The sequence below is a fragment of the Humulus lupulus genome, chromosome 2 (genome assembly GCF_963169125.1).
Source record: "Humulus lupulus chromosome 2, drHumLupu1.1, whole genome shotgun sequence".
Lineage (NCBI taxonomy): Eukaryota > Viridiplantae > Streptophyta > Magnoliopsida > Rosales > Cannabaceae > Humulus > Humulus lupulus.
This window is the reverse complement of record NC_084794.1, coordinates 234,216,094-234,229,065: the sequence shown is the minus strand read 5'-3', so window position 1 is coordinate 234,229,065 and position 12,972 is coordinate 234,216,094. Positions and strand designations below refer to the sequence as shown.

Genomic DNA, 12,972 nt, shown 5'->3' with positions numbered 1-12,972 from the left:
CAATGGAAACGATATAAATTTTAATAAAGAATGACTTACAAAGAAACGATAGAAAGTAGTCGAGAAAGCACTAAAGTCTTGGTCAATTTATGAAGACCGGTTATGCAGTGTGCACGAATTTTATATTACATAGAACAAATGTTGAGCAAAAACATTTAGTCGCAATGGAAAATTCTTAATAAAGAACAACTTACTTATACAAAGAACTACCTAAAACGATAAAAAGTTGTCGGGAAAGCACAAAAGTCTTGGTCGGTTTATGAAGAGCGACTATGTAGTATGCACGACTTTGATATTACAAAGAACGAATGTCGAGCAAAAACATTTAGTCACAATGGAAAACGAGATCATATTCTAATTAAAGAATGACTTACTAATATGAAGAACTACTTGAAACGATAGTAGTCGGGAAAGCACTAAAGTCTTGGTGGATTTATGAAGAGTGACTTTGCATAATGCACGACTTTTATATTATAAAGAATGAATATCGAACGAAAATATTTAGTCGCAATGGAAAAAGAGTTCGAATTTCAATAAAAAGATACGAAGAATAACCAGTAATTGCAGCTGGTAGTCGTGTAAGGACTAAAGTGATGTTCGTGATTTAATGACTGATGTTAAGACTTTTATATTACAAAGAGTGACTTTTTACAAAAAAAAAGTAGTGCACCAAGAGTATTTTATTTAAAATAAATGATATGTTGTGGCAAGATTCATGCTAACAACAACGAGACGTATATTATGGCATTGATTCAGAGGTCAAGAATGTTCCTTATGACCATATAATTTTCACACTCGTATCCAAGATTTTCCCAAAAAAAAAAATAAAAGGTCATCATGGATGAAAATCCCATAAAAGAAAAAAAAAACTAGAGAAGGGAAGGTTCCAAGAACACGTCAAGGAGCCAAAGCATTCTCACTAACACAATATAGTATACTGATATAAATAACTTAAAAGATAGTAATAAAAACGTAACAACAATATATTTTCTTTTTAGGGGAAACAATATAGTTTCACTGTTTGAAATAATCTGTAAATTTTAATTACGAGACTTTAGAGTTTACACAACATAGGATATAGACTCGAAATTTGGAAAACTAACTCCTTACATGGATTTAGCTCGTCGCATAATTCCTCACAAAGTATTCTACAAGGCCGATTAGCAAAGGACATAAAAAGGAACTCCAAGTGAGAGTTACGCAAAAGTGTCTTACAACAAATGAATTGAAAGGTCCTCACAAGGACAAGCACTGTATATCAACGGCACTAAAAGTTACAACCGTGCAAACACTAGAATGAGAATATGGGGATGTTACCCCTTGTTCAGAATCAGAAAGTAATAAAGGTGTATAGTGAAAGAAAGTTTTTCATAGTAATATCTTACTTCTGGGTTTGTTCCACCTTGGCTCGAATTTTTTGCTCCAAGACAGATATTTCTGTCTCGAGACTGAACATTCTATTAAGTGCGTGCATATTCTCAAGAGTTTCTGACAAAGTCCGGCTATCACTACCATCACATCTCAAGTGTTGCATTGGACCATGGAGGAGCTTGTTCATGATACCTCGGCTAAGATCATCCACAGCTTTTCTTGTTTTCTTGGAGATATCGTCTCCCATCTTTGATAAGCATTTTTCTAGCTCAGCAGCCCTAATTCTTTCAGCATAAGCTCTCAGTTTCTTGATGGTCGGAACAGTCTCCAGTGAGTCCCTCCATGCTTCAAACTGTTTTGATTCATCAGCAATAATTGCCTGAGCCTCCATTGCTTTGCGGAGACGATCTTCTTTATTAGCAGCCACAACCTCTTTAAGGTCATCAACATTGTAAATTCTCACAGTCTCAACCTCTCCAACACATGAACCCACATTCCGAGGAACAGAAATATCGACGAAGAGCCTCAAACCCCCAGTTTCTTGACCAACAGCAGGAAGATCCTTCACATGCTGTTTCAAAAACAATGGAGTCTCTGATGCTGTGCTAGTAAACACAACATCTGCTTCAGCAGCACAAGTTAGCATTTCAGTAAGGGGTTTGTAGATAATCTCTACACCGTTAATCTCCTCACGGATGGCAGCAACTCTTTCTTCGGATCTATTCACAACCACCATTTTTGTACAACCTTTTGCGGCCAAGTGTTTTATCACAAGCTTTCCCATCTTTCCAGCTCCAATCACCAACATACGAGCAGTAGTGTGAGATGGTTCAGGAAGCTTCATCAAGGCAAGTTCAACAGCAGCAGAGCTCACAGAAACTGCACCTGCAGCAATGTTGGTCTCAGTTCTAACCCGCTTTCCCACAGTGATTGCATGCTTAAACAGCCCACTAATGTTCCTACCAAAGCCAACAATTCCTTGCCCAACTTTGACAACTTGCTTAACCTGTGCAAGAATTTGACCTTCTCCAAGGACAAGAGAGTCAAGACCTGCTGATACTTCAAAGAGATGTTGTGTTGCATCATTGTTATACAGTAGAAACCGATGCTTGCAAATCTCTGAAGTAGGGATACCACTTGTCTGCCAACAAAAGCGAAAAAGACTGGTTAGATAAAATTAAAAAAAAAATTGTGCTGTCATTTAACTAATAAATGTTTTTATTCTCCAACCTATTAGTAATAAATTCCTGCATTAAACTTATAATGGCAATGACGACAAAAACAATATAGCTTCTGAGTGCACCTTTGACATCCACTCTGTCACTTCTTTTACACCACGATGCTGAGATAGAGCTACTACATATATCTCCATTCTGTTGCAGGTACTGAGAACAGCAGCTTCTTCTATATGATTTAAACCGCAAAGCTCTCCTACGGCTCGAGGCCATTCTGCTTCTGGAATCGCAAGCTTTTCACGGATTTCAACAGGTGTAGTGTGAACACTGAGTCCGATGACCACAATACTGCTCCTCTCCTTCGTATACCCTGATAAAAACATACAGTAGTTTCACTCCAACAGTTAACCAAAACAAGAATAAGAAAGAAAGAAAAAGAACGATAAAACCCCATGGGCAGAAGTTGTATAATAAAAGCTACTAACATGGCATTTTAGAAAAGTTTTCTCGGCAAGAATCATATAAATAACAGATAAATCCTAAATTTGCAGATAAATGAACAGGGTTTGTCTCCAATATACAAACATGTGTGATTATATTATGAAATTTAAAACAATTATCACATAAAAATAAATAATAAAACCATAGAATGAAGAGATTACAAAAAATGTATGGCTGTTAAAAATAACAGAGCCCATATAGTCCAATATAAATAAAGGCTCGTAAATATATATTTATATATATAAAAAAACTAATTCACAGACAACCTTCTCGTGGTTAAAAATTCCCAAATACAAACGCCACCTATTTTATTTATTTATCTTCAAACTCCACATTTTACTAAAAAAAATTCCTATTGAAATGAAAGTCAAAGCATTCACCAACCCAAGTTTGAAAGACAAAAGAATCACCATTCAAAATCGAAACAAAAAGCAATAACCATCTCCAAAGAGCATTTGCAGAAACACACTAAAGTACAGTTTTACTTATTGTTTTAATTATGAAAAAAATCCCAAAATAAATTGTGAGAGACGTACTATCAGCAGCAGAGGTCTTGAGCTGTTCAAGTGCGGAGATATTAGAACCACCGGGCTGATCAGTCTGAACCGAAGCCTCAGAAGCAGCGACCTCGCACCTAATGATCCTCCCTCTCTGAAATAGGGCTCTTCTGGCACGAATAGGTTTGCACAAGGGCGAGAGCTGAGAAGAGGAGGAAGCAACCCTGGAGGAGGAGGACGTCGTCGTATTAGCCGAAGAAGACTTCAACAGTAAAGCCTCCAATTTTGCACCGGCGAAACTGGTTGAGACGACCATTGCTTCAAAACGGAGACGACGCCCTCTGAGAAAAGCCCTAACCCTGAATTTTCACAACTTCGGAATTTAGCAGTTGGCGAAGAATGAAATGAAATGGAAATTATGATTATTATTATTATTATTATTTGAAAAGAAAATAAGAAACTCACTCACTCTGTATGGAGTGAGTCTTTAATGGGTTTGTGTTGGGCTTAAGAGGTTTAAAAGAGACGGAGTTGATGGCCTTTGCTGATTTTTGCGTCTTCTCATTGGCTGGTGGATCGCACGTTTTATCCACACTCTCTCTCTCTCTCTCTCTCTCTGACCTTTTTTGGCCCCACATTTTGTTCAAAATAAAAAATATATATTTTTATTTTTTTTAAATGTTTTGTTCGTTATTTACCTACCATATATAATTATTTTATTTTGTAAGTAAATAAAATAAAACAAATTAATCAAAAGTTAAAAGTTTTAAATAGTTAAATATCACTTCATCTTATTTTAAAGTGAAAATTTCACACTATGCATCATAGTGTATACTAATTCAAATACACGCTAATATTAGCATACATCCTCGTACTATGTCATTTTATAAAGAATGTAATTTATTGCCCATTCTAAGAGTTCCAAACTCTCTCCCTCTCTCTACGACCTCTCTCTCTCTTTAAGGCGGTACAACCACCACCACAACCTGTCCACATAGAAAAACTCCACATCACAATAACATCGTCACCATTCATATTAGAGTAATGATATGTGCACCCAAAATATACACCCAAACATTACACACAATGACGTGTTACTGAATTTTAAAACAGTAGGTCCCAGTTTTGATAAATGTGATTGACTAGGCTAAACTGCCACATCACCGTATGTAATGTTTGAGTGTATATTTTGGGTGCACATATCATTACTCTTAATATTATCATCAACATTAACGCCGCCACCTCCACCACCATTGAAGCACATCTCTCTACATTTATTTTAAGTTTTAATGATGAAAAATGTGCTTTGAAACTTAAACCCAAGAAAATATTGATTTAAGACATAAATTTATAGATTTCAAACACTTGTGTACAAGATTTTTTGAGTTTATTTCTGATTTTTTTTTTCACATCTAGAACTCTAAAAAAATTGCAGAAAAATGATGTCTCACGATACAGTTACAATACCATTGCGATTGTGCATTGACATATTAGTTTTTGGCAAAAACGATCCATAACGATGCCGATGCGATGGTGCCTTGAGCACACGGTTTCAAGCCAAAAAAAAAATTGATGCCTAATGATGTTGTTGCGATGTAGGTGCAATGGTGCATTGAAAACATAGTTTTTGACCAAAAACGATGTCTAACGATGTTGATGGGGTGTTGGAGAGATGCAAGTGCGATGGTGCATTGAAAACATGGTTTTTGACTAAAATCGATGTATAACGATTCTTGTTATCTCCAAAATTTGAAAACGATGACGTGGCAATAGAAATAACAAATGGCAAGGAATGGTTGGGTGATCTGGCTTAGGAGTGCCCTGGTAGACCAGTGAAGAATGTTAACTAGCCAGTCAAGTGTCATGACCGACCAGGAATGATCTTGTCCGACCAGTCACATGTTTACCTGCCCAGGCATGACCTTGGCCGACCAGGCATGGTCTTGACCGACCAGGCATGACCTTGGCCGGGCAGTCATGACCATGTTCGACCAGCCAAGTGCATATCTGCCCAGCCAAGTGCATGTCTGCCCAGTCAAGTGCATGTCTGCCCAGCTAAGTGCATGTCTGCCTAGTCAGGTGCGTGTTTGCCCAGTGAAGGTTTGGCTGACCAACCTGAATGTGATATGGATCAACTAGACAGAGCAGGGCTACGTGAAAAATCCCAAAAACGGCTTCAACAAGAATCGGTCCTGGCTTGCGCGGGAATCTCTCAGTTTATCCCATGAATATAGTATATTGTTATATTTTGAATATTATTGTAAATTAAATATTATAAGAATAACAAAATATCCCGATTATGAGGGACATCATCTGTACGATCCTGAGCCTATAAATACAAGGCTTATGGCATCATAAATGGAACTTTTTCGAATTCTAATTTTCTGGAGAGAGAGTACTTGTATCTTGAGAGAATTCTTGTATTCTTGTAATCTGCACTGAAGAAACTCAGTTGACTCAGGTTCATCTGATCTTGAGTGCAGATCTATAATTACAAATCTAAGTGGACTAGGCTATTACCAACACATTGGGGCTGAACCACTATAAAAATCGTTTGTGTCATTTATTTCTCTTGAAGGTTTTTGTCGTTTGGACGTCTACACGTCATTGGCCAAAAACGCGGTCAACAATTCTGATGCGATGTCAGTGCGGTGGTGCATTAAAAACATGGTTTTTAGCAAATACGATGCTTAACGATGCAGTTGCGATGCCGATGCGATTGTACATTGTAAACATGAGTTTCGACGAAAAAATGATGTCTAACGATGTTGATGCGATGTCACTGCGATGGTGCATTAAAAAGATGATATTTAACCAAAAACGATGCTAATGCGATGTTGGTGGGATGGTGCATAGAAAATATGGTTTTTCACCAAAAAATGATCTTTTCAATGCATCATCGCATCGACATCGTTTTTTTATCAACAACCACGTTTTCAATGCACCATCGTACTGACATCACATCAACATTGTTATACATTGTTTTTGGTCAAAAACCATATTTTCAATGCACCATCGCACCCGCATCGTAGCATCATTGTTAGATATCGATTTTTTTTTTGCCAAAATTCACATTTCAAGGCACCATCGCATGAACACTGCATCATAATCGTTATGCATCATTTTTTTCAAAAACCAAATTTTCAAGGCGCCATCGCAATGGCATCGTTTTTGCCAAAAAAACCATTTTTCAATGCACCATCACACTGGAATCGCAATAGAATCGCATTAGTATCGTTATGCATCGTTAGACATCATTTTTGGTTAAAAATCATGTTTTCAATGCACCATCGCATCAGTAATGTTAAACATCATTTTTTTTTATCAAAAATCATATTTTCAATACACCATCGCAGCAGCATCGTTATGCATCATTTTTGCCAAAAACCAAGTTTTCAAGGCACCATCGCAATGGCATCACAGTTGCAATTTTAGACATTGTTAGACATCATTTTTCTACAATTTTTTAGAGTTTTGAAATATATAAATTAGTGTCTTAAGTCAATCTTTTCTTGGGTTTAAGTTTTTGAATAGATTTTTCATTATTAAAACTTAAAAAAAATGAAGAGAGAGGTGCTTCAATAGTGGTGGAGGTGGCAGCGTTAATAGTGATGAGGATATTAATGGTGACTGCAGCATTGTGATATGGTATTTTTTCGTTGTGGGGAGGTTGTGGTGGTGGTACGCCTTAGAGAAAGGTTGTAGAGAGAGGGAGAGAGTTTGGAACTCTTAAGGGTAATAAAGTCCATTTTTTTTTATAAAATGACATAGTTTGAGGATGCATGCTAATATTGGCATGTATTTAAATTGAGAAATTTACATTCCTTACTGTTTTTTATAATTTAATTACAAAAATACATTTCCTAATTTAATTTACAATACTATTGTTTTTTATACCGCTTTTTCAACTTTTTTATTATTATTTTCTTTTTGTTTTTTGTTCACTATACGGGGCCCTCTCTCTCTCTCTCCACTATACTTTTTTTTTATTAATTTCTTACATTCTCTCTTATCTTTAATTTCAAAAAATATTTTTCGGTCACACCACTAGTCGGTTGGCCTCAAAAGTGGTACAATCGCGACCTACTCTTTCAAGGTGATCATTTTGATATGTGGGAAGTATATGTTTTTTGGCTATCGCTAGAGAATATGACCAAAATAAAAAGCAACATTTTAGTTTTTTTTTTATATTGTGTTGACCAAAAAGTAACTAAATTTTAAACTTGATAAATTTAATATACGAAAAATTGTATTCTTATTTTACATTTAAAAAATACTATATTGTATTTTAAACAACTAAAATTTATTTTAAAATATTCAAAGTAACTTTTTTTAAAATAGATTCTTTAGGAAATCGTTTGGTAACTTTTAAATAGAATATAAAACATACTCTTTTTGATAACTCACTAAGTTTGTTGGTTACTTTAAATTTGTGGCATACTAAAAAATTTAGTCATATATCAAATACTAATCAATTGATATCTTAAATGATTTATAAAAGTGAAAATTACATCTATTATTGATTTTTTTTTCATTTTATTTACACTTTTACCATCGCGACCTACTCTTAAAGGTGATCATTTTTGTATATGATAAGCATGAGTTTCTTGACCTCGTCAGAGAAGATGATGGGGATAGGATAGTTTTTGTGTTGTTTTTGAAAAATAACGTTTAAGTTTCTTTTTAGCTTTGTTTATTTAAAAAAATGGAAAAGTTTCTTAAAAATTGGAATAAGTAATTTCTGTGTTGTATTTAAAAAGTAACTATGTAGTTGCTTTTTATTTTGATCAATCAAAACTTGATAATAAAAGACAGAAATGTGTATTTATTATTATAATTCGAAAGTAACTTTTAAGTTTATTTTTTGTTTGATTAATAAAAAAAAACACTATTGTAGATGTGATTTCCTACAATTGATTAGACGGGCACCAGCAACCTGTCAAGAACAAAGAGAGAGACGAAAGATCAATTGGGAGCACCGGTGGGGTGTCAGGCAAAGAGACTCCGATGCTTAAGTTAGTCGGGCTGTAATGAAAGCTAATCGAAAATAATAAAACTATGATGTAAATAATGAAATAGTGATGGATGGATGAGTAGTGGAATGGTCAGAGTGACAACGACGGCGAGACTAAACGACTGGGTCAAGTCCAGTCAGATCAGATGGACTGATTCGACTTGCTTGACTAGACCGCTGAGAGAGATGGCATAATCTTTGCTTCAATAAGAAAGTAAAAGAGTGTCAAGTGATTATCCGATGTGTCGTTCTCAACCCCTGAGGGTCTTATTTATTGTTCTTCTTTTCGTTTTGTTCTCCTCCTCTCTATCTGCCCGTCTGACCCGTTCTTAGTGGTTCTTCTTCGATCTTTATGGGAAAAAGAGCGTGCACTTTGACTGCTTCAAGGTCCCTGGCTGACTGAATGCATCCGGACTCGGGTCTAGGTACCAGCTCGGCCATTGGATGGTTTATCCAATATGTGTGAGCCCAATTGCATTGGCTTGGGCCTAGCAAATTAGTCTGGCTGACTAGTTGGGCTTTAATTTGTAGACAAATTTTGTCCACTACAGTTTGTCCCTCACTCTCTAGTTAGAATTCATTCTAGCTATAGAGTTTATAATATCGAATTCTAGGAATCACAGACCTTTAAGGCTACCTGGTCAAGCGGTACAAATTTCAGAGTGCCCGAGTAGCCTGGTGGTCGAGTGGGTGGCTGAGTGGCTAGGTGATTGGCCAGGTGGTCGAGTGGTCGAGGTGACCTAGTGGCAGTTCGGGCCGAATGGCCTCTTGGCCGAGCGGTCTGTGGGGAGGCTGAGAGGCCTGGCCGAGTGGCTCATTCGTGGTGACTGAGTGAATCAGGCCGAATGGGTCACGTGTTCACCGACTGAATTGTGTGCATGGGCCGTATGGCTTGCCGAGATGGTTGTGTGGCCAGGAGATATGGACGAACAAGCTGAATGCTCCGCTTGGGTGTCCGAATGAGTGGCGCACCTGGGCCGAGTAACCTGCCGAGGAGGTTATGTGCTTGGGAGAGGCAGCCGAGCGGGCCGAGTGCTTTGTCGGGGTGGCTGAGTGCTCCGCCGGGGTGGCCAAGTGACTCACGCGCTTGGGTCGAGTGGCCTGCCAATGAGGCTGTGTGCCCAGGAGAGATGGTTGAGCGGGCCGAATGCTTCGCCTGGGTGGCTGAGTGACTCACACGCTTGGGCCGAGTGGCTGTGTAACGCCCTGGGTAGCCAAGACCGTTACACTGTGTGTTTATAAAGTGCCAGACTTGCTAATCAAGTAATTTAGATAAAATCGTTTCATTGAAACTATAAAGGAACTAGGGTTAAAAGCGTTTTGGTCTCAAAAGCCACGTTTTCATTAGAAAGTATCATCTGTTACATGGGATCCCAAAAAGAATATTAAGTTTAAAGACCATTTACAAAAGACACAAGGTTTATGTTCAACAACCGCCCATAATAAGGCAAAACAAGCAGTTAGGTGATCCCTGTCCTGGTCCACTCCTCGAACGTGGCGGTCGAACCGCTAGCTATGTACATTCCACCTAGGAGCTCTCCACCTCAGGCTTGGTCCAGCTTGCCCTTGCCTTTACCTGCACCACGTAGCACCCGTGAGCCAAGGCCCAGCAAGAAAAACACAACAACAACAGAGCATGAACAATTAACAGACAAGTCGACATCTCACATTGCATCACATAAATTAAGATATATCACTAGTCAGTAAAATCATGTATTCCACATACTAGGCATATCAGTTCATAACATACACAATTCTCAAACGATAACCAGGGCTAGCGCCCTCAGGTTGCTCCCTCTGTTATACCATTGTCCTTGGCTACCAGTGGCCAATATGCGCCCTGTGTGCTAATATCATGTACGGTACCCTTAGACCGCTTTCACATGTCCCATGGCATAATACCAACATTGACACGATGCGATTCTCGGGAGCACTTAGTCCCATCACAATCATACAACCGAGTGCAGTTTTCTTACCTTTCAATTTACTAGTTTCTGATGCCACGAAGCCGCAAGCACGATCCTCTACCCCGAGCCTCTCCAAAGACCTAGTCACAATGCAAATGAAACATCCTTTGTCACTAATCAATCCAAAACTACTTCCCGGAACCAATCCCACACTCTCGGAACCCCCAAATCTCCAAAACAATGCACCGAAGGCATCCCCCGAACCCCCGGAGCAAAGGCTCAAAATTGCAAAATCTCATGTCCTGAAATTGGCCTAGCACTGCGGCGCAGCCCTGTAGGGCCGCGACGCCCTGTAGGGCCGCGACGCCCAGCAAGTTTGAGCCGCGGCGCCCAGCAAGTCAGAGAACTTGCTCTGCCCAGAATCAGCCTTGCGCCGCGGCGCTCCTTCGCGAGCCCAGAAACCTGGGTTTTTCCCTGCGTTTTTCCTGAACCCAAATCATTCCAAATCACCCCAAACTCCTACCTAAGCCCCAAAACCAATTCAAAACTCCAAATAGACCATACCTCAACCTATAAACATCATAATCTAACTCAATTAAACAACTATTCTCATAATTCACACTTAAGTTTAAGATTCAAACACTTAAACCAAAACTTTAGAAAAGTACAAACCAGACCTCTAAATCCTTAAACCATAACAGCTACGAGATTGCAAACATATTTAGAACCCTTACCTCAATCAGAAATTCGACTTGAGCTTCCTCCAATCCAAGCTTTGAACTGAATTCCTCCCTTGACAAACCAACTGAATTTCCATGCAAAACAAGCCATGGCTATCTTTCAATTCCTTCCAAAATCAAATTCAGAACTTAATAAAACAGGGACCAAATCCTTACCTCAGTATAAACCTTGGCCTAGGCTTAACTTAATTGCCTTGAATCATCAAAATTCTCTTCTTAGGTCTCCCAACTTTAGCTTCCCCCTTCTTCTCTTTTCTTCTAGATTTTCCTCTAATTTTCAGCATAAATCAATCTTCCTAAGTGTTATACGTGACTAACTTTTCCTCTCAGCTGAAGCTCATCTATTCACTGCCAAAAGACCACTTTAGCCCTCCTCAAATATCCCTTTCTAACTAAACCTCAAGGGCACACTTGTCTTTTTACCTAATTTACAATTCTACCACTTTCCAACAAAACATGTTACTCTCTATGGTTACTAACAGTCACGCAGGTTACCAAATCACCAGTTACCATTATTTAGCTTTCTAGAACCGTCTCGGCACGTGCATCACATTGATATCACCACACCCACGTGGTACAAATCACATAGCATAATTATCACATAACATAATACACATAGTCATAAAACATGATTTAGATGCATAGTCATGCATCTTAATCATAAAAATCACACATAATCTCCATTATGCCCTCCAGGCACACTAATCAAGGCCCTTAAGCCTTATTAGTGAATTTGGGTCGTTTCAGGCTGGTTGATGAGGCTGTGTGCTTGGGAGAGATGGGCGAGCGGGTCGAATGCTCTGCCTGGGTGGCCGAGTGAGTGGTGTTGTGTGCTCGGGAGAGACGGCCAAGTGGGACAAGTGCTCCTCCTAGATGGCCGAGTGGCCTACTTCTCGTGAACTTCATCTATCTCTGAAACTTTAGGTGTTCCCTAAGGAAAGTTGAATACCTTTTGGTATGGCCACCTAATGGTTGACACATGGCACCCATCTGGTGGAGTTATATGCCTATTTAAGGGGAGTTTGATTTTTTTTACCCTTGCATTCATTTGAGGAAGGCTTGGAGGGGAGGTGCAAGGTGTGGAGTGGAAGAGCTCTTAAGAGGTAGATTTTCTCCCTTTTATTTTCCTTCGAATGTTCTTATGTGTGTTCTTCGTGTTATTTACTTTAGGTTAGGTAATTCAAATTGTTGTTTTTGTTTGATCCTGTAGATTTTCTGTTTGTGTTTGATCTGGTTGTAATGGTGGCAATTGCATTTATGTTGTTTATCCATTTTAGATTTGTGTATGTCTGATTCGTGTGTTTCGCTCCTCTAGCCGAGTGGTCTGTCTGACTGACTAGTAAAGACTTTTAGGCTGACCGACTGCTGTCTAACTGATCACATTGTAATTTGATTTGGTATAACTGTCTGTTTGCCTTGTTTCATTGTATGTTTTCGATGTTAGGTCAGTTTTGTTGACATCTTATTTTTCCTTAATTGAGTCTTAATGAGCGGGCTGTCTAACTGATTGATGGGTTGTTTGGAGGTTCTCATTTGTGTATCTAGCTGAATGTTCTTCATGTCTTTTTTGTGTTCCTTCAAGATTAGTTGTTGTTTTGCTTTAGGTGATCAGCTCAATGTATCTACAAGTAGGTGCGATAGTCATGCTGACTCAGTCATTCGACTGTCTTGTTCATTTAGTGGAGAATATTTTAGTTCTCAATTTCAGAGTTCTACTGAGATGGTTGATTGCAACCGAGTTACAATAGCAGAATTGAGGGGTTGTCC

The 12,972-nt window shown here is 38.6% G+C and overlaps 1 protein-coding gene across 1 annotated transcript; it reads right to left on the bottom strand.

Moving 5' to 3' along the window:
- Positions 1-1,173: 1,173 nt before the first annotated feature.
- LOC133819059 (glutamyl-tRNA reductase 1, chloroplastic-like) lies at positions 1,174-4,026 on the bottom strand. The gene is made up of 3 exons (XM_062252214.1): positions 3,584-4,026; positions 2,675-2,916; positions 1,174-2,512 (listed from the first exon to the last, which is right to left on the bottom strand). Exons 1-3 carry the CDS (start codon positions 3,858-3,860, stop codon positions 1,382-1,384), a joined length of 1,650 nt encoding a protein of 549 aa, XP_062108198.1. The 5' UTR covers positions 3,861-4,026; the 3' UTR covers positions 1,174-1,381.
- Between the last annotated feature and the right edge of the window lie 8,946 nt (positions 4,027-12,972).